Source organism: Myotis daubentonii, chromosome 7 (genome assembly GCF_963259705.1).
Source record: "Myotis daubentonii chromosome 7, mMyoDau2.1, whole genome shotgun sequence".
In the NCBI taxonomy this organism is placed as follows: domain Eukaryota; kingdom Metazoa; phylum Chordata; class Mammalia; order Chiroptera; family Vespertilionidae; genus Myotis; species Myotis daubentonii.
Genome location: NC_081846.1, coordinates 1,144,937 through 1,165,963, shown reverse-complemented (window position 1 = coordinate 1,165,963; position 21,027 = coordinate 1,144,937). Strand labels below are relative to the sequence as shown.

The window sequence follows — 21,027 nt, the reverse complement described above, 5'->3', positions numbered from 1 at the left end:
TATGATGTACACAAGCTACTCTTGGCCAGCACTGCTTGTACCCGAGCCAACTGCAAGGGCCTGAGTCACGGCAGGTCGTGCTTAAGCTCCACATTTCGGACATTTCTTCGGGCTGGAGGTAAAGGAAACGACGTCCCCCTCCCAGTGCTCCCAGCATCCTCCCGCGTGGCTGAGCAACATGGTAGATACTTCTAAGTCATCTGCCCTAAAATGACACCTTTCTTCAGACAGGAGGCGGAGAAGTGAGCAGTGAATTCAGCGATGACTGTTCCTATGAGAATATTCCTACCGGTGTAGGCACAGAAAGCATGGACACTTTTTTAAAAAATACAGTAGCCATTTGGAAATATATCACGCAAGTTTAAGCCTAATATTTATCGCCATACTTTATCTCTTCGTTTTGCTTCTTTAAATTCTGAACTGAGCAAATTTTGGATTATGAATTTCAAATTGAGTAAATTAAAATCAATTACTTAGTAAGGAGAGCTAACCATAAGTGTCAGTACCTAGTCTAGAAAAAAAATTTAATAAAATATAAACATTTTTTAAGAAAGAAAATGCTTTCTTAAATGATGATTATAGTTGATGTTCTAATAAATCTAAGGCACGCCTCCTCACATTCTATAAGCTGCAGGAAGCTTTCTGAGGAAGCTCTACTTTTAATCAATCAGCATATTTCTGAGATTTCTCTAAGAAGTGATTCATAGTCTCAATTTCACATTCAAAATGCTCAGACCCCCCCCCCCCCCCGCCCCATCACAGACAAACCCCCAGGAAGGAAAGAACTCAAGAAACTTTCCCTTTGAAAATATAAACCCAACTCTTATTTTAGGAAAAAGATAAAAACTATCAGCTCTGGAAAGCATGTGGGCCTCGTTAGAAACACGCGGATCCTGCCCTGACCGGTTTGGCTCAGTGGACAGAGCGTCGGCCTGCGGACTGAAGGGTCCCGGGTTCGATTCTGGCCAAGGGCATGTACCTTAGTTGCAGGCACATCCCCAGTGGGGAGTGTGCAGGAGGCAGCTGATCGATGTTTCTCTCTCATTGATGTTTCTAACTCGCTATCTCTCTCCCTTCCTCTCTGTAAAAAATCAATAAAATATATTTTAAAACAAAAAGAAATACGCGGATCCTGCACTTCCGACTGGTCCCGCCTCTCACTGGCTTCAGGCCCGCTCGGGGCTGCAGGCGCGTAACGGACGGCAAATACCCTGGTCTCTCGGCGTCTGTGTAACGGGACTCAAACTCCGTCATAAAGCTCCCGGTGATAGCGTTGGTGAAAAATCAGCTTCCGTCAAAACCAGAAAACGCGAGCGTTCCAGGAACGCGTCTAACTGGGAATTTTAACGCTGAGTCCTAACAGTTATCTGCCATCCGCCGAGTCGCCCCCCGGCCCTCGTCCCCATGTGGATGCCAATTCCAGCAAAAGCAGCGTCGAGGGAGAGGACGCGGAGAACATCAGACGCCTGGGCCACGCTCACTAGCTGTTTGCACGAAACAAGCAGTCGCTACGGAGCAGCTGAAGCACCGGCCGGTTCAGTTTAACCAGGAGGGGAGGGAGGCAGCCTGGAGTGGGCACTTACCTTCGTGAAATCAATGCTGAATCCTCCTTGACAGAATCCCTGTCCGTCAGCATCAATATTTTCTAAAATAAAAAAAAGATCGGAAATGTACACAAGCCCCCAAAACAAGCGAACACACACAAGAACAACCCCGACGTCGCTGTGATGGTAAGACGGCGCGCATCTCACTCGCCGGCGCTGGGAGCGGCCGTCACGTGATGAGCAGGTGCCCACGCGTGTTCGCTCAGCGAGGACCACAGATTCAGGTGCCCGGCCAGTCACCAGGCAACAGAAGAAACACCGAAGGCAGTGAATCTCCCACTTCTTACTTTTAACCACAAACCACAGCAAGGTTACATTTTATCTCACACACACACACACACACACACCCCACCAACATGCACACACACAAATAAAACAATTTCACAAAACATTGCCACCATTATTAGGTACCGTACACTCTACCACTCTGTAGTTTATCGTATTTCATTCCTTTTTTGTTTGTTTGTTTGGTGACTGGTTAGGACCCACTATCTGACTTCATAACACAATGACGAGTTGTGATCTGAGTTAAAAACTCCCCTTTGAGATTCCCGTCTCTTACTGTTACTATCCTGCAGTTGGCAGGTCTTTGCACGAGTAAAGACACACATGCATTCCTAACACATCCATTTCTTACGTACATTTTACAGCCAATAACAACAACAGAACCTATTTAAAACACAGTGCAGACCTTCAGGGGACAGCCAGCACCTAACCGATGTTCTGTGAAAAGCAAAACACGGACCGCGCCTCACAACACGTTCAGGTCCGGGGCCGATGAACGCGGGCGGCGTTAAACATGACACTTTCAGGGGCTTTTACCTGATGACAGAATCCGTCGTTCTACTCCTTGGGGGCGACCCTTTTTGGGGGACGATTTCTGGGCAACTGGTCTATTAATTTCAGTGAAATTTAATCATGAGCAATATTGTACCTAGAATAGACGTAGGAAGGAACCTACAGGTTTCCCCTTGTTTTATTCTGAGGATAACGGGAAACAGCGAAGAAAAGGCTACTCTTCACTTGGCAAGGAATTCTCTTTTCTTAACCTCCTTTACTCTTGCAGTTGACAGACAATGTTGTATTACTTTCCGGGGTACAAATAGCGATGAGACATGCATATGCCTCGTGACGCGACCGTCCTGGTAATATCAAGGAATTCTTACAGCCAGTGTCGCCACACAGAGATCATCACGCTGCAGTGACTGCATCTGCCTCCCAAATAGAGGAACCAAAACCGCTCTGTCTGAAGTCATTAGGGCAGCGTGCGAGGACTTTTGTCAAATACTCCCACCAAACATTCTGAGCCCTTTTCAAAAAACTTGGGAACTGCCCAAGATTACACACTTCATATTCCAAATTTAGATTTTTTTCCCCCCAGAAATAAACCTCAGAGTGTAAAGTTACCCGTGTAAAATTTCCTCCCAGGAGGGGCTGGGAACTGTGGCCGGGGTTTCCATCGACGGCATCTGCGAACTCACATGCAGGAATTCTCTCTGACCTCAGGCCAGACAAGCACTTCCTTTACTCGGTTACATCTGGGGAACTATCTCAGACTGTTTATAAGGACGTCCTTTCATCATCAGACTTCCTACGGTTTCCCAGAACATCCCGTTAGAAACCACCCCTGCCCTTTAAAATGGTCTTAACAGGAACACTATTTTTCTTAATGTGCGTGTGGTTTTTTTAAAATTGATTTTTAGAGAGAGAATAAGGGAGAAGGAGAGACAGGCAGAAACATCAATAATGAGAGAGAATCACTGATCGGCTGCCTCTGGCACGCCCCCCACTGGGGATGGAGCCCACAACCCGGGCCTGTGCCCTGACCGGGGATCGAACCCTGACCTCCTGGCTCATAGGTCGACGCTCAGCCCCTGAGCCACGCCGGCCTGGCAGGCGCACCACTGAACGGAGTGCTCATGCCGCCGTTAGGAATTTCACGTGGACCACAACCTCCTTCAGGGCAAGCGTTTGCTTTTATTCCTGCGACAGTTACTGCCGCCCTCGGTGAAGCCTGACAGCAGTGCTGCCTGTGGCAGGAGAGCAGCTGTGCACAGAGGCCCCCCGAGGCCGGCCGCTCGCAGCCCTTCCTGGCGGCATCTCAGTGCCCACAGTCCACACGCAGGGGAGCGAAGGCTTCCAGACGCGGCACCGGGACCAGTCGGAGCAGCCGGTAGGGCCAGAGCAGGTGCGAGCCCCAGTGTGCCCACCAGGAGGCGCAGGCCCCCTCTCCCTGCAGGAGCCACCCAGCGGCCGGGAAGCCAACTGGACGTGAAAACCAAGAAGGAGCCGTGTTCCCACAACATCGTGGTCGGGAGCTGGCGGCACACGCGCCTCCGTCCGGCCTGGGAGTGAGGGCAGGCGCGTCCGCGACGGGGCTCCGCACTAGAGCAGAGAGGCTGGGCCTACTGTGCGCGGGCCACAGACACAGCAGGAGCCCAGAGCACGTGTCATCAGGAACCAGGAGGCTGCACACAGTCAGGTTCCAGCCCAGGGTGTCCCCCTGGGTCATGCCCACGTGGCTCAGTGGTTGAGTGTCAACCTATGAACTAGGACAGTGATGGCGAACCTATGACACGCATGTCAGAGGTGACACGTGAACTCATTTTTGGGGTTGATTTTTCCTTGTTAAATGGCATTTAAATATATAAAATAAATATCAAAAATATAAGTCTTTGTTTTACAATGGTTGCAAATATCAAAAAATTTCTCTATGTGACACGGCCCCAGAGTTAAGTTAGGGTTTTTCAAAACGCTGACACGCCGAGCTCAAAAGGTTCGCCATCACTGGTCTAGGAGGTCAGGGTTTGACTCCCAGTCGGGGACCTGCCCGGGATGTGGGCTCCATCCCCAGTGGGGGGCCTGCAGGAGGCAGCCGATCCGTGACTCTCTCTCGTCACTGATGTTCCTCCCTCTCTCTCCCTCTCTATCAATTAAAAAGAAACTGCATTAGTCTGAAGTTCTCAAACCAGAGTACCCCTCAAAGTCACCCACGGAATTTCTTTAAAACGCAGGTCCCCAGGCCTGCCCCTGTCCCACTGAGTCAGAGCCTCTAACGTCTGCCAGAAAAGCTCAGTGGAGCTTCTTTTGACTAAAAGTGACTAAAAATACAAGCTTCCAACATCGAGTGTGAGTTACGACTGACTGCGGAGGATGGAGACTCCAGAGACAGGCCTGCGGCCGCACACTCGTCCTGACTTTACGGTAACAGGACTGGCTTCACTTTGCTGTCACCAAACATGACAGCCTGGCCGTAAATGGTCACCCCCTCCCTCGACACGCACACGCACACACATACACGCACACACACGCACATGCACGCACACGCACTCACATCCTTAACCATCTGGGCCCCCCGCCCCGTTCTCAGAGGGGGCGCACGTCCCACACGTACTTGACCGGCACGGGGCGTACTCCACGGTCCGCGCCCCGTCCTGAAGGAAGCAGGTGCCCACGGGTTCTCGCTCCTGCTTCGTCTCCGTCCTCCAGTGGTACAGGGGGGCGCAGGCCTGCCGTCAGAGGGGCCAGTGAGCGCGAATTCTCTGAAACCAGCGTCTCAGACCACCTCGCCTGCCTCAGAGCAACAGTCCTCTGAATTGGGGCTCCGACGAACGGATGTGGGTGCTTCCAGCCACGGGCAGGGTAGGAGGGGCTGGGGAGAGGCCTCGACAGAGACTCTGGGGCCCAGAACAGACCCCGGGGACACCCCACACGTAGAAAGTGAGCAGGAGAGGAGCCACTGAAGGAGACGGCAAAGGAGTGGCCAGCGAGAGGGGAGGGAGCCAGGCCAGGACGGGGTCCGTAGCCAAGGGCAGGGCATGACTTCAAAGAGGGGTTGCCAGGCCAGTGTTGCTCAGTGGTTGGGTGTCGGCCCATGAACTAGGGGGTCACGGTTCAATTCCGGTCAAGGGCACAGGCCCAGGATGCACGCTCGATCCCCAGGGTGGGGCGTGCAGGAGGCAGCTGATCCGTGATGTTTAAACATGAAACTCCCTTCATTTCTACATAAACCGACGATGAACAAACATCCAAAACACTCACCAAGATTTTGTCCTGCTTGGACCTCACGGATGCGCCAAACCACTGGTGGGACTTGAACTCCAACGGGTCGTCCTGGGCATAGTCCCTGTTGCCTGAAACACAGAGGGTGCGGGACGCGCGTCGAACAGCACGCTCTGGGGCGGCAGCTGGTTCCACGCAGCAGCTTTAATAGCGTGGCTCTGCTCGGCCAGGCTCCACATCGCCTGCTCATCTCCTGCCCTTTCCACCGAATCGGAAAAGGTGCCTTAGCCACGTCCCAGGGTGTCACTCACCTCATCCATCACCCTAAGGCTGGAGCAGTAACAGCCATCGAAGCTTTCCGGTTGCCAAACTGTAAGGTAACTGACGACAAACAAATACTTATGATGCCGACTGGCCCCCCGGCAGCTCTCTCTGTGGCATAAAGACCTTCACGGAAATAAGGCCACGAAACGCACTGAACACCAGCCGCAGAAGGGCCACCACCCGGGACCAGGCGGCCGGGCGCTATGGTGCCAGAGCGGAGCCAGGAGCCAGGACACAGCTCGGAGGAAGAGAACTCGGTTTGGAATGAGAAAGGCAAACGTTTCTCCTCCGGGCTGCGTGACCGCGAAAACTACCCCCAAAGTCAGTCCCAGGCGTCGTGGGAAGCGCCGTCACTGAAAACACGATAAAAACCCTCCCGCGGTGAAGCTCATGGAGGAAATGCAGAGATGCCGCGTGGAGGGTTTGGGGAGGAGAGACCGGTTTGTTAATCTCTAGTTTGTTCTGCTTAAAATCCCTTCATAATCCTTCCTCATAAGTGCAAGGGCCAATACCAGCGCCGATGTTAGGAATGCAGGCCCACATGTGAGTATCGCCAAATGCCCCGATTGCCTCCGCTCTTCAAATCTGTTCCCTAAGCCGCACCCATGTAGGGTAGTAAGATGGTTATTAAATCCGTCTTGGAGACTCTCTCACGAACAGACATAAAGAATTAATGAGCATCTCAATAATGCCAGCTGTCTGACAGGCAAGGGGAAGGGTGTACCCTTGTTCATCGTAATACTCTTTTTGTTGTTGTCTAGAAAATTTTTTTAACATATTTGTATTGATTTCAGAGGGGAAGGGAGAGGGAGAGAGAAACATCCATGATGAGAGAGAGTCACTGATCGGCTGCCTCCTGCACGCCCCACACTGGGGATCGAGCCCACACCCAGCATGTGCCCTGACTGGGAATCAAACCCTGACCTCCTGGTTCATAGGTCGATGCTCAACCCCTGGGCCACGCGGCCGGGCTGAAAAAATGTTTAATGTGTCGACCTCAAAGGCCTGGCTCTCTCTGAGCCCGAGCACCGTGTTCGCCGCCCGTGGCCAGGAGGCTCCGTTTGGGAAGTAGAGGGAAGAAGAGGAGCAACGGACTAGTTGACACGCGTCCTTCCCCGTGAAAACCAAGGCTCCCAGCAACGCTGGCTGCCGCGAAGCCGTGTTCGCCATGCGGCCCCCCCGGGAGCAACCACGTCCGTGACCTGCAGGTCCCCAAGCAGCCAGCAGGTCCTCACTGCATCCGCCCCAGGAGGTGGAGCCACAGGCAGAAGCTCCTTAGAGGCAGTCAGTGTGAAGGGGCGGGCCCTCCGTCCGCACAAACGGACAAGCAGCTCGGGCCTGACCACCCCCCACCCCCCTCCCCTGCAGCGGGCGCCACGCAGGGCGGGAGGGAAGTGAAGACACAGTCAGGGCCCTGAGGCCCCCGGGGCGAGTGCACCGGGCTCCCCAGGGAAATGGGGTGCAGACAACGCAGAAGTGCCCGTGGGAGGACATGGTCCCAGGCCCCAGGCAAGAAAGAACCCCGACTTCTGCGCATCATCCTGTAAAACACCTCGGACCGTGTCCTTAGATCTTCCAGGTAATTAAACAGTATTTCCCACAATAGTGAGACGAGAAGACACGTCCCCACCACATAAACTAACATATTTTATCACTTTCAAACATCGAGTTGAGCCTGGCCGGTGTGGCTCGGTGGTTGAGCGTCAACCTACGAGCCAGGAGGTCAGGGTTCGGTTCCCGGTCAGGGCATGTGCCCAGGTTGCAGGCTCGGTCCCCAGTGTGGGGCGTGCAGGGGGCAGCTGACCCTCTCTCATCGTTGGTTCTCTCTCATCATTGATGTTTCCGTCTCTCTCTCCCTCTCCCTTCCTCTCTGACATCAAAAAGATATATTTTTTAAATCAATTAATAAAAAAAATAAAATTAGATATAATTTTTTCCAAAAGCAAAGAGGAGGAGTGAGAACAGCAGAGCCAGGAGGAGGCACGATGACGGCCAGGTCCCGGGACGGGGGTGCGTCTGTGCATTTATGGAGTCGCCTCTCCCACGGGGACAGGAACCGAGGCGCCCCCCCCACCCCCGCCCCAGCCCCTCCACCAGCGAGTGCGCGAGGTTCGGCTGAGCAGCGGAGAACACAGGCCCTTTGAGAGCCCCCCGCCCATCAATGCTGGCTTGTTCCCCAGTGCGGAGACGGAAATGCTCCTGAAAGCATCTAACAGTTCAAGACAAAAGCTCTTTGCTGACGGCTTTTGTTTTAAAGCCAAGTCGATGTTAAGCCTTAAAAAAGGGGGGACGTGTCGGGTCAGCGTGGCCCAGAAAGAGGCTTTAGAGCAGTGGTTCTCAACCTTCCTGACGCCGCGACCCTTTGATATAGTCCCTCATGTTGAGGTGACCCCCAATTTCATTGTTGCAAATTGAACATAATGAAAGCGCAGTGATTAATCACAAAAACAATCTGTAATTATATGTGTTTCCCGATGGTCTTAGGCGACCCCGGGGAAAGGGTCGTTCGACTCCCAAAGGGGTGGCGACCCACCAAAGGATCCTAAGAAAATTCCGTTTTGGCAAAACATTGCAAGTGTTAAAATAGCAACTAACGGCGCGAGTGAGTCGCCTGGGAACACAGGACGGGGCTCACTGATGCCAGGCTGCCGGCCACTCCCCACTGGTCTCATTCTGCACCGACCACCTCAGTGTCATTACACAGAAAAGGGAGCCCGAGCCGGTGTGGCTCAGTGGATAGAGCGTCGGCCTGTGGACCAAAAGGTCCCGGGTTTGATTCCGGCCAAGGGCACATGCCTGGGTTGCAGGCTCCACCCCGGCCTGGGCCCTGCCTGGGGCGCGTGTAGGAGGCAACCAAACAACGTGTTTCTCTCACATCAATGTTTCTCTCTGCCTTTCCCTCTCCTTCCACACACACTCTCCAAAAATCAACGGAAAAATATCCTGGGCTGAGGATTAAAAAAAGAAAAAAAAGGAAAAGAGGGAAGAAAGGACTTCGCACAGTTACAAGCTTCCAATGTTGGCCCCACAACCATAAGGGCATCTCTTCTGGCTCAGCTCTCGGACTCGCCAACGCCCAACGCCCAGCCCGCCCAGTGGCGCTGCCCGTCTGCCTGCAGCTGCTCCGTCTAAAGGCGATTTACCCCCCGGGTGCCGTGTGGGCAGAAGCAGTGCTATCTGGCCGCTTAGCCACTCAGAGTCACGAGTCCCAGCGGCAGGTAGAACAGGAAAGGTGAGCCCGGCCGGTGGGGCTCAGGGGCTGAACATCGACCTATGAACCAGGAGGTCAGGGTTCGATTCCCGCTCAGGGCACAGCCCCGGGTTGTGGTCTCGATCCCCGGTGTGGGGCGTGCAGGAGGCAGCTTATCCATGATTCTCTCTCATCACTGACGTTTCTCTCTCTCCCTCTCCCTTCCCGTGGTGATACAATCAGTCCAAATGAACGACAGCTCATCCTGCCAGCCATGGAACCTTGTGCCAGAACGCAAAAGCCCCGACCCGTGTCACGTGGCCTCACAGGTCTTCCTCCCTTTGAGGAAAGCCTGCGCCGGTCGGGGTCCTTTTGGGGTTCCCCATGTCATCTGCGTGTGGAAACAGCGGGGCCTCATGCAGACGGCTCACACGGAAAAACCGGGCACGTGACCGCTGCCCTCGGGCGGGTCCGATGACTGACACCCACTCTGGCGCCGGTCACGACGGCCCACGTCACGGTTCCCGTGTCACCGACCCTGCCGTTCCCGGAGCGAATACGGTTTAGGACGAGCAGGAAGTAACAATGCGGAAAAGGCACTCACCTCCCCAGCTTATCCTAAACTCCTAGCGCAGCCAGCGCTCCGGGAGCATGAAGGGTCAAACGCCTGCCCCTGGAGAGCGTCACTCCACTTCTTTGGGGCTTTCTACGCTTTCACAAACACACAAACATGCCAACACGGGTGCGTGCGGGATCATACACAGGGCGTCCCCCCAGAGTGTATAAAACGTAAATGGAAATGAATAGTGGCTAATTCCAACGGGTTACATCTGAGAGGAAGGAAACACCCACTGAGCCGTCAGCTGTTCAAGCTGTTACACTTGGGGGAACACCCTCTACCTTACTTCACTGATCTAAATGCAAAACTTACTTTTTTTTTTATTGATTCCAGAGAGGAAGGGCGAGGGAGAGAGAGAAACACCAATGATGAGAGAGAATCATGGATCGGCTGCCCCCTGCACGCTCCCTATTGAGGATCGAGCCCACAACCCGGGCATGTGTCTCTGACCGGAATCGAACCCGGGACCCTTCAGTCCGCAGGCCGATGCTCTATCCACTGAGCCCCAGCAGCCAGGGCTATGTATCTTATTTTATTAGAATTTTACAGTGAAGTTAAAGCAAGCACTTTCAAAAATCAATATTCTTAAAAAACCCAACGGCAGCGTGTGGCCAGGGGCCCGGCACCGGCGTTTACCTGTGGCGTCGAACTCGATGGGCTGGCACCGCCGCTGAGAAGCCCAGTCGCACTTGAGGACCTGGCCGCCCTCCACGATGCCGGGCTGCGTGGTGTTGGCCTTGGGCGCGCCCACCAGCAGGAACATGCTGGAACCAGAGGGAGAGGCGTTAGCACGGCACAAGCAGAGGCTGTGCAAAGGCCCCTGAGCCCCAGGCCGGCCGCCCCGGCTCCCGCCCTCCAGGGCGGCCCCTGGGAAGGCCCCTCAGCCCTCAGGACGCCCCCTCCGAGCTCTGGCCACATCACCTCCCGCACCCACCTCCCATCCGCCCCTCCGGGCGACCTGGGTCCCCCCTGAACTTAGATGCAGGAGGGGCAGGGGCCCTCGGGCGCACGGCTCTCAGCCCCTGGAGGTCCTGCCCCAGGGGCCTCTGTGGGTGCAGGGAATATTCACAGAAGCCCTCTCGGGGCGGGCGCTCTCCGTGGGCAGCCGACGCAGGGCCTGCATCCATTGTCACGTTTACTTGGTTTCCGTTCCATTTCGTGGGGAGGCCTCTGCCAGGCCAGCCTCGTGCTCAGCGCTGGCTGCGTGGACGCGGCCTGGGAACCTGCCCGGACCCCACCTGGACCCCTAGACTCACCACAGACGCGCCCAGCAAAGCGCACCCGCGGGCGCACCCAGTGCCGGCCCTCCTCCCGGCCCCCGGCTCCGCGAGAAATCGGCCTCGCTTCCCTTCAGAGAGAACCGTCCCCAGAGAACGATCAGACGGGAGAAGGGAAATCTCACACGGGTCAGGGTCAGGGCCAGGGTCCCCGTGGACGGGAGGGGCGCTCGCCGTGACCTCTGACCCACGGCACAGGCACAGGGTGCCCGTGAGCTCGGTGAGGGTGCGGGTGCGGGGTCTAGGCCCCTCAGGACGCCTGAAGCCACAGGCACATGCTGCTCTGGACCCTCAGCTCACCCGTCACACGGCCTTCACACGCCTGTGGCTGCTGTGAACCCTCCCCAGGGGGGTTTTCCCATTGGTTCTCAGAGAGTGGATGGGGGCGGGGGGTGAGGGAGAGAGAGAGAGAGAGAGAGGCGACTGCTGGCCTCCTACCCACGCCCCGAGCGGCAAGTGGGGAGAGACCCACAGCCCAGGTCCTCGTCCCTGACGGGGCGTCAACCCCACAACCTTCTGTGCTCAGGCCGCACCCAAACCACTGAGCCGCACCAGCCAGGGCCAACCTCTTACCATTTTCTTTTCTTTTTTTAAATATATTTTATTGATTTTTTACAGAGAGGAAGGGAGAGGGAGAGAGAGTTAGAAACGCCGATGAGAGAGAAACATCGATCAGCTGCCTCCTGCACACCCCCCACTGGGGATGTGCCCGCAACCCAGGTACATGCCCTTGACCGGAATCGAACCCGGGACCCTTCAGTCCACAGGCCGACGCTCTATCCACTGAGCCACACCGGTCAGGGCTCTTACCATTTTCTATCAAAGCTATTTCCCCCCTTTACAATGAATTACTTCCTTGAGTGGAGAGGACGCTAATTCATCTTTGTATCTGACACACACCACCCAAGAAGAGACGTTTAAACTGACCACTGAGAAGCAAGGGAATGTGGTGTCCAAAGGGTTAAACGTACAACAGCCGCCTGTAACGGAGCCACTTCCCGCCACCTGGGAGCGTGAAGAAGGCACCTCCTGGTGCACAATCACGGGGAAACTGCCTGTAAACTCGTCGTATTTGGGTTCCGGAAGCTTCGGCCGGCACGCGAGGCAGGGGGGCCGTTCGGAGCGAGCGTGCGGCCGAGCTCCGCGGGTGAGGAGGAACAAGGCGCCTTTCATCCGACGCTGCCCGCTCCAGGCACGAGGGCGGCGACCGGACGGACGCACGTGGGTGTCGCCGAGTCCCCCTGAGACACTCCGTGTGCAGCCTGCCCTCGGCTGTAGCACGACAGACAGACACGTGGGGCCACATGGACGGAGTGTGAGCCTGCAGGTCCTGACTGCGAGGTCCTGGCGGGAGGGAGCCGAGGAATCAAGTTCTTGGTCTAAAATGTCAGCATGTGTCCGGCCGGCGGGGCTCAGGGGTTGAGCATTGATTCCCGGTCAGGGCACAGGCCCGGGTTGCGGGCTCCGTCCCCAGTGGGGGGCTGTGCAGGAGGCAGCCGATCCGTGATTCTCTCCCATCACTGATGTTTCTATCTCTCTCTCCCTCTCCCTTCCTCTCTGACATCAATAAAGACATATAAAAATAAATAAATAAGCAAAGAGAATGGCAACATGGAATTTAAGTTACTTTGGCGAGGATCACGGAGAGTGTTGAAAAGTGAAACACGGAGAGGTGCAGGAGGCGAACCGGCCTTGGGCGGACGGGAACGTCTGGAGAGGGAGTCGTGTGGAGGAAAATCACATGTTTGTGTGGAACCGAGTACGGAGGGTGGCAAGAGGCGCTGAGAAAATGAAGGAACGTGAGAAACAGCACAAATCACGGGAAACTAAAGCCTGTTCCTGTGTTGGGAGGGCGCCCTTTATGTCCTGTGGTTTTTGACACAATCACACAAGGAGCCTGCTAATGAGACACTCTACACAAAATTAACTAATTGCTCCTTGACGCGCATCCAAGAAACCCAATGCCCGTCTGCAGCAGCGTGAGCAGGGCCACGGGGTGGCCGCCCAGAGAAAGCGTTTGCAACACAAGCAGCGCTGCCAGGGGCACCGTTCGGGACTAAACAGCTACCACCTGACAACTCAACCGGGAGAGTCGCGTGCATTCTCCCAGTGTCGGCTTCCTCTGTGCTGAACAGCGGTAAGTGTCCACGGCCATGACCCACAGAGTGAGGTTTCAGGACGCAGGCAGCAGACGCCGGCTCACCTAGAACCCCTGACGGCACCCCCTGGAGACCGGACCAGGCATCCGAACTAGAAGCAACAGGGACACGCTTCCCAGTGACATAGGAATAGAAACGTTCAGTCCGCTATTTTTTTAAAATATATTTTTATTGATTTTCTTTTTATTGATGTCAGAGAGGAAGGGAGAGGGAGAGGGATAGAAACACCCATGATGACAGAGAATCATGGATCGGCTGCCTCCTGCACGCCCCACACTGGGGATGGAGCCCACAACCCGGGCCTGTGCCCTTGACCGGAATCGAACCTGGGACCCTTCAGTCCGCAGGCTGACGCTCTATACACTGAGGGAAACCTGCCAGGGCCAAATCTACTTTTTTTAAGGGTTTGTTTTTTTCTTTCCTTGGTTTCCTCCAAGGGCCACTGACGAACTCAAATGCTACAAAATCGCAGAGAAAAGAGGAAGGGTAGGAAGTCGCTGGCTCGCCGCATTTCCTGCCGACGGTGGAGGCTGGGAGGGCACACGGGTCACGGCTCACAGAGGTGTCCCTGGTCAGCAGCCAATCACCTGAAGCTCAGCAATTTCGTTTCTTATGCCGCAACTTTCCCTCCAAGAAGTTTGGCCAAGAACAGTATCAGGATCCCATCCTCACCTTTCTGTGTATTTCATTTTTTTAAATACATTTTTGTTGATTTCAGAGAGGAAGGGAGAGAGAGAGACGGAAACATCAATGATGAGAGAGGATCCTTGATCGGCTGCCTCCTGCACGCCAACCCGGGCAAGTGCCCTGATCGGGAATCTAACCGTGACCTCCTGGTTCATGGGTTAATGCTCAACCACTGAGCCACACCAGCCACTGAATGACTTGAGACATTTCCATTCAATTCCATTTCAAAATCAAGGTGTGCGTGCCTGAGCAGGCTGCTGACATCACGCTAAGAAATTCTAAAAGGTAAAGGGCAAAGTGTGGGCTTGGGGGTGGGGTGGGGGGGTAGAAGATGGAGAGACGGGCGGGGGTCGGGGGGCAGGGAGGCGGGAAGAGGCAGGGCTGAGTGATGCAGGAAGAGACAGACAGGTGCACCTGCAACCCGACGTGTCACTTTAAGGGCAGCGGCTCCGGGGATGTGACCTTGACTCCCAAGGACAGGCAACCAGCAAACAAGGACACGCACATCCAGTCAACCCTGCAGACGAGCGCGTTCTTGGCTGCTCCCAGCCCACGCCTCTCCCCGAAGCAGCTGGTGACACCCGGCCGCCTCCGGGGGGGGCAGTGAGCTCCCACAGAAGGAACGTCTGAAAAACCGCCGTGTACGTTACAGAAAGACGTGTGCAAAGACTTCAGAGCCGACTTGCTTTTCCTCTAGGACATGCTACCGAGGCAGCAAGCGCAGGACACAGCCCAGGTGCGGGGACTGTGAGTCCCACCAGGTCCCTTCTCTTCTATGCCGTCCGACGACCCCTGGGCCCGAGTCGGGAGCAACCAACGCAGGGTTTAATTTCTAAGTCCTGAGGCTGTGGTCTGTGGACGTCTGTTGTTTATGGGAGAAAGGAACCGACACAGCCAGGGCCACACGGAAGCTTTGTGTGGTGTTGTTTGTACAGAGCTGTGAACGTGGCCACAATGATGGGGGAGACATGGGACGCGAATATCTCCCTCTGGATATTTTTTCCATTGAATTTTAGAGAGAGTGGGAGGGAAGGATGGAGAGAGAGAGAGAGAGAGAGAGAGAGAGAAGCATTGATGTGAGAGAGACACATCCATCGGTTGCCTTCTGCACGTGCCCCGACCAGGGCAGGATGGACCTGTAACCCAGGACGTGCCCTTGACCAGAACTGAACCAAACCTGGGACCCTTTGGTGCTCGTCCAACGCCCTAACCACTGAGCACACGGGCCAGGGCGGGGCGTGAGCGTCCGACAGGGGCAGAGTGGGGCGACGGAAAGGGCCTCGCCCACGACGATGACGCCGCCCGGCCCCTCTCCGGCCCTGGGAGGGAGACGCTGTGGGGGAGACATTAGCAGCCAAGCAGCAGGAGCACAGGGGGCCCCAGAGGTACGACTCCCAGGAGCACGGGCGAGGTCTGCAGGCTCCGGGGCCCGATGGTGGGCACGGGGCGGGGACCGAGCGCCCCCACACACTCGTACGGACCACAGGGCGCAGGGGCGGGGCGGGAGCAGAGGTGGGAGGCAGGGGACGGGCACAAGGAAGGGCTCCGGGACCGTCTGCCTGGTGACTGACCACGGGCTGGTATTAGGGGGGCGCAGTTATAGAAACAACGGGAAGTAGACCACGAGAGGGAGGACGTGAAGCTACTTCCCCGGCGACGACGGAGAAGAGGAGGCACCGTGAACAGAAACAGGTGACCTGGCACCGCCTGGCGCAAAGCCCTCCAGGCTGCTGGGTGCGAGTCACAGCTGGCTGACCCGAGGGGCCCGGCGCCCTGGGGGAGCTCCCGGTGCTGCTAACAGGAGGGGGGGCGGTGCAGAACCACCAGCAGTCGCAGGACCCGGCCAGGCACGCTCCCCACACCCTGCCTTTGGGGCCCACGCGTGTTGAACAGGGAGACGGACAGGCCCGACCAGCCCCTCAGCACAGCACCGTTAAAGGTGAACGCCTGTGCGCAAGGAAAACTGAACGGGAACGCTGCTCCACGCCCATCTTCCTGAAGCTTTTCAATGTGACTGTGAACGTGACACGGAACTCGAATCCCACACCATCTCTCCCCATCACACCGGGGCCCCTGCCCCCCCCACTCCCCACTCCCCACCACCACAGCCCAGGCAAGGGCCATGTGGGCTTTCGTCACATCATTCGGGGCCATCAGAACGATCACCTTAAAAATGAGCCCGCTGCGCCCACCCCCGCCCGGTCAAACATTTACCTAACTCACCCCGGACCCCACTCCGGGGCAGGGCCAGGCCAGTGATTCGGGGCCTCCTATGGCCCTCCGGCCGGACACTCCCCACCCTGAGCAAAAGCCTCGAACTCTTCTAGCTCCGCCTCCTCGCCTGTAAGATGGAGTTTACCGGCTTCCCCACCCGCCCTGGTGGGGGGTGCTGGGGGGTGCTGTGGGGTGAGACGAGAGGAGGAGGAAAAGTGCTGTCGGTTATAAAGCAGGTTAACCAACGTGAGAGGCCATGTTCTGATTAAGCCCAGGGTGCAGCCTGTCCTGTCCCCATTATTCTCCCCAAGAACATGGTCTTCCTTCTGGCTGCACAGGACCTTTACATTTTACGTAAGTTTGGCACGATGACCGCCATGAATTAATGCACGCGGGGAAAGGTACATAACACGCTCTCTTCTTATTTGACACAACTTTTAAGTCACTGTGTTTGTGACTTTCCACTTCGTACCTAAAAACTGGTTTCTGGAGGGTTTTCTTGAGGCGTCCCCTTGATATTTTTGATGAGTGCTTTATTTTTCCTTTTCTTTAACAATCACCGATGCGTCAGTTTTCACAGCAAAATGGAAATCATTCAATAACAAAGCTCCATGACAAGAAAAGTTAGACTAAGGCATTGCCACCGCTGCCCGAGGCCTCAGACGCCTACAGAACCCAGAGGCAGCCGGGAGGGACCTGACTGCCTTCGCTTCCTCCTGAGCCGGTGTTCTGCCTTCAGGAGGAAGGAACCTTTTATAAATATATATATATTATTGACTTCAGAGAGGAAGGGAGAGGGAGAGAGAGAGAGAAACATCCATGATGACAGAGAATCATGGATCGGCTGCCTCCGGCACGCCCCACACTGGGGATCAAACCCACAACCCGGGCAAGTGTCCTAACGGGACATCAAACCGTGACCTCCTGGTCCTAGGCCGATGCCGGCCGGGCCGATTTCTATTTTTTTATTAGTATTGACTAGAGGCCCGGTGCATGAATTCATGCTCCAGTGGGGTCCCTCGGCCAGGCCTGCAAGATCAGGCCAAAACCATCTCTCCGACATCCTCCAAGGGGTCCCGGATTTCGAGAGGGCGCAGGCCAGGCCCAGGGACCCCACCGGTGCACGATAAGGGCCGGAGGGGGGGGACCTCGGGAGGGCTCCAGGGCATGTCCGGCCCATCTCACCCAGTCCCCGTGGGCCAGACCCAGCAGCAAGCTAACCTACTCATCAAAGCATCTGCCCCCTGGTGGTCAGTGCACATCATAGCGACTAGTGGGACCTTCGAAGGAATGGTCGGACACTTTGCGTCTTAGGCTTTTATTATATAGGATTTCAGAGAGGAAGGAAGTGGGAGAGAAAGAAACATCAATGAAGAGAGAGAATGATTGATCGGCTGCCTCCTGCACGCCCCCACACGAGGCATCCAGCTGCAGGCTGGGGCGTGTGCCCTGATTGGGAATCGAACCGTGACCTTCACTGGCCGATGCTCAACCACTGAGCCACACCGGCCTGGCTGACTTCCATTTTTTCAGTAAAGCTACACCTAGAGTCTCTCAGTGACAAAGATTTCAAAACACTGTCTGAAAACAAACCGGGCTGGACTCGACCTCACCCTGGAAAGCCCACATGGGAGGTCCCGTAACCTGTGAGGTCACAGTAGAGGCAGCAACTTCCGTGACTAAACAAAGATGAATCATCCAGCTGCCTAACCCAACACAGTGAATGTCTCACGGCAACAGTTCAACGGGACGGCACCTCCCGGTAAAAACAAAGGTGAGCACCTAGTTCTGTGTCCTCCCTGAGCCCAGAGGGCGGCCTCAGCTCCGAGAGCAGCGTCTGCGAAACATTCCACCAGCCCTGACGTGGGCAGCGCTCACTCCGCTAAGTTCAGTGCTAACTCTTGACAAAAGACACTGCATCTTCAAAACTGTCCGAATTGCTGTACAAGTTAAACCCCAAAGAGCAGCCCTGGGAGCCACTAAAATCCCCCGTGCCTAAAGGCAGGCACGTAAAAATACCCGCAAACAAGAATTGTACATAACAGATACGGCCGGCAAGTGATGAAATCAGAGAAGGCAGTAGGTGCCGCCCACCGTTAACGCCTGTTAATCACCTTGGAAAATCTGTGCTCGGCTCACAGCTCTGAAGCCGAAAACAGCAAATAAGACCGAGTTCCCGGCACAAACCATGCCCAGCTCCACCAACTGCTTCCGCCCTGCGTCCTGCTGCACCCGGGTCACCAGAGTGAGCGATGGGCCACATCAGAGGGACTGGGAGCCCGGCTCCTGCCCCAGGCCCTGCGGGTGGGACAGTCTTAGATCATCTCCACGGTGGGCGCCCAGCGGAACGCGGTCTCTAAACGCCGGCATCCCCATGACAGTCCCTCCACCCAACACAGAACTTTAAAATACAAAAATGGGGGGCGGGGGTTAGAGAGCAGCCAAAGGACTTGTCTGCATGCGGGTCAGCATAACCAAGGCACAGACACGGGCGGTGGGTGGGAATGGCTGGGGGGTGGGTCAATTGGGGGAAAAGGAGACATATGTACAACTTCAGACAAGAAGATATAGATAAATAAATAAAATATACTGTTTCCATTTCTAAGTCCTGGAAAGACCACCAAGAACAGCTTTCCCTCTAGAAAGCAAGGTTTAAGCATCAAAAGGCATCCGGCGGCCCTGGCCGGTTCGGCTCAGTGGACAGAGCATCAGCCTGAGACTGAAGGGTCCCAGGTTCGATTCTGGTTCCGGGGACTTGCCTGCATTTCGGGTTCCCCGCCCTGGTCCCTGGTCGGGCGCGTGGGTGCAGGAGGCGACCAACACATGGGCTGTCTGCCTCCCCCGCCCTCCCACTCTCTCTAAAATCAACGGAAAACACCCGGGGGCGAGGCTGAACAACAACACGGCATCCGTCCAGCGGACACCATTACGTCACTAGTTCGAAGGCCGACGCGGGGCTGGGGAGGCGAGAATGACGTCACCGTCCGGCCAAGTCCCGCCGGTCCCGAGTCTGTCCCAGCCCCGCCGGCCTCGGCCTCTGCGCGCGGACCCGGGTCTCGCCTGCTCAGCCCGATGCGCACAGGCCCGGCCCAGAGCGAGGGCGCCGGGGCGGGCGGAGACGGGGCTCGGGCCGCGGAGGGAGCGGGAACCCCGGCCAGGCTCGGGGCGCCGGGAATGAGGGGCGAAGCTGGCCCGGCCCGGCCCGCCTGGGTCCGTCTGCACTTCCCGGGTTCCCAGCCCAGGTCGCTCCCAAGTGCCCCTCCCGGGAGCGGGGCGGAGGGGAGCGGAGGGGAGCGGAGGGGAGCGGGGCGGAGGGGCGCGGGGCGGAGGGGCGCGGAGCGGAGGGGAGCGGGGAGGTGGGGGCCTCGGGCTCCTCTCCCCAGACGCGCCATCCCCGGAACCTACACCAGCGGGAGGGGGGGGGCGTCCCCCGGGGTCTCCCCGGACCCCCTCCACCCGCGGACACTCACGAGGACGCGCTGGGCACGAAGAAGTCCACGGCGAAGCCGAAGTAGCTGCCCTCGGGGCCCGCGTACTCGGCGGGGCTGTCGGCGTCCAGGTTGAAGGCGCCGCAGACGGGCAGCAGCAGCGCGGCCAGGAGCAGCCGGGCGGCGGGGCGCGGGGGGCGCGGGGGGCGCGGCGGGGGGACCATCGCGGGGCGCACGGGCCGCGGCCGCCCTCCCGAGTCGCAGGGAGCGGGCCGGAGCGGGGCCGGAGCGGGCGGCGGGCGCGGGCAGCGGCGGGGCCTCTCCTCTCCGGGACCGGCCGCCTGGTGCGGGGCGGGAGGCGGGCGGGGGGAGGGCGGGGCCGCGGGAGGAAGTGGGGGCGGGGCCGCCTCCCGCCCGGAGCCCATGCACTTCCTGGGCGCCCTGGCCGCCGCCGTCCGTCTGTCCGTCCCGAGGACCAGACCTCGGAGGCCCGGGCTGCGCTCCTGGGGTCGGACCTGGCCGCGCCCACCCCCACCCGGCGCCGGGGGCTCCCCCTCCCCGCGGCTTCTGCTCTGAACCCCGCACTTGTCCGCCCCGCGGCCCGGGAGCCTCCCACTGAGTGGTCCTCCTCCCCTCACCCCCCTCACCCCCCCCCACACTCACACTCACCACACACATACACATGCACACACTCACACACACTCACCACACACATACACATGCACACACTCACACACATATACACACATACATACACACACCCGCACGCACATGCATGCGCACACATACACATATACACACTCACATACACACCACACACATGCACACACTCACACACATATACACACATACATACACACATCCGCACGCACATACATGCACATATTCACACACTCACATACACACATGACACCACACTCTCACACGCATACACACTCGCACACATATACATATATGCACACACATGTACGCACACATACACACATTCTCACACACTAACATGCACACACTCACATACACACATGCACACCACACTCTCACACGCATACACACTCACACACATATACATATATGCACACACATGCACGCACACATATACACACATTCTCACACACACACACTCACATGCACACACTCACATGCACACTCACATGCACGCACTCGCACTCGCACACTCACTGGACTTAACTATAAGCTCGCAGATGCCGGCAGAGCTTCAGGCCGGGTTACAGCCTCACTTGGAGCCAGACCATCCCCTGCTCCGTCTGCTCTGCCCTGACCTCTGTGACCTTGGAAAAGGACTCAATCCCCAGGAAAAGGCCCAGAGAGGACTGGCCAGCCCGAGCCCGCACAACCCTGTCAGATGGGTCCAACCAGTCACAGCCTAACCTCTGTGCCAGCTGAAGTGGAGTCTGGGGTTTGGGTAGAAATGGGGTTTTAGCGCAGAAAGGAGAGTGTGTGCCCTGCGCCTACTGAACAGGCCCTGGGCTGGCTTGCTGTCGGTGTGCTGGGTGCCAGGGACT

The 21,027-nt window shown here is 56.8% G+C and overlaps 1 protein-coding gene across 2 annotated transcripts in view; it reads right to left on the bottom strand.

Moving 5' to 3' along the window:
- The window catches only part of ITGAV (integrin subunit alpha V), a 58,086-nt gene extending 38,284 nt beyond the window's left edge, over positions 1-19,802 (bottom strand). For both annotated transcript variants that reach the window (XM_059702524.1, XM_059702525.1), the window contains exons 1-5: positions 19,547-19,802; positions 10,376-10,503; positions 5,646-5,737; positions 4,999-5,113; positions 1,584-1,645 (exon numbers count right to left, since the gene is read on the bottom strand). In XM_059702524.1, the coding sequence (XP_059558507.1) occupies positions 1,584-1,645; positions 4,999-5,113; positions 5,646-5,737; positions 10,376-10,503; positions 19,547-19,728 (579 nt within the window). In that variant the 5' untranslated portion in view covers positions 19,729-19,802. The remainder of the gene's footprint in view (positions 1-1,583; positions 1,646-4,998; positions 5,114-5,645; positions 5,738-10,375; positions 10,504-19,546) is intronic.
- Between the last annotated feature and the right edge of the window lie 1,225 nt (positions 19,803-21,027).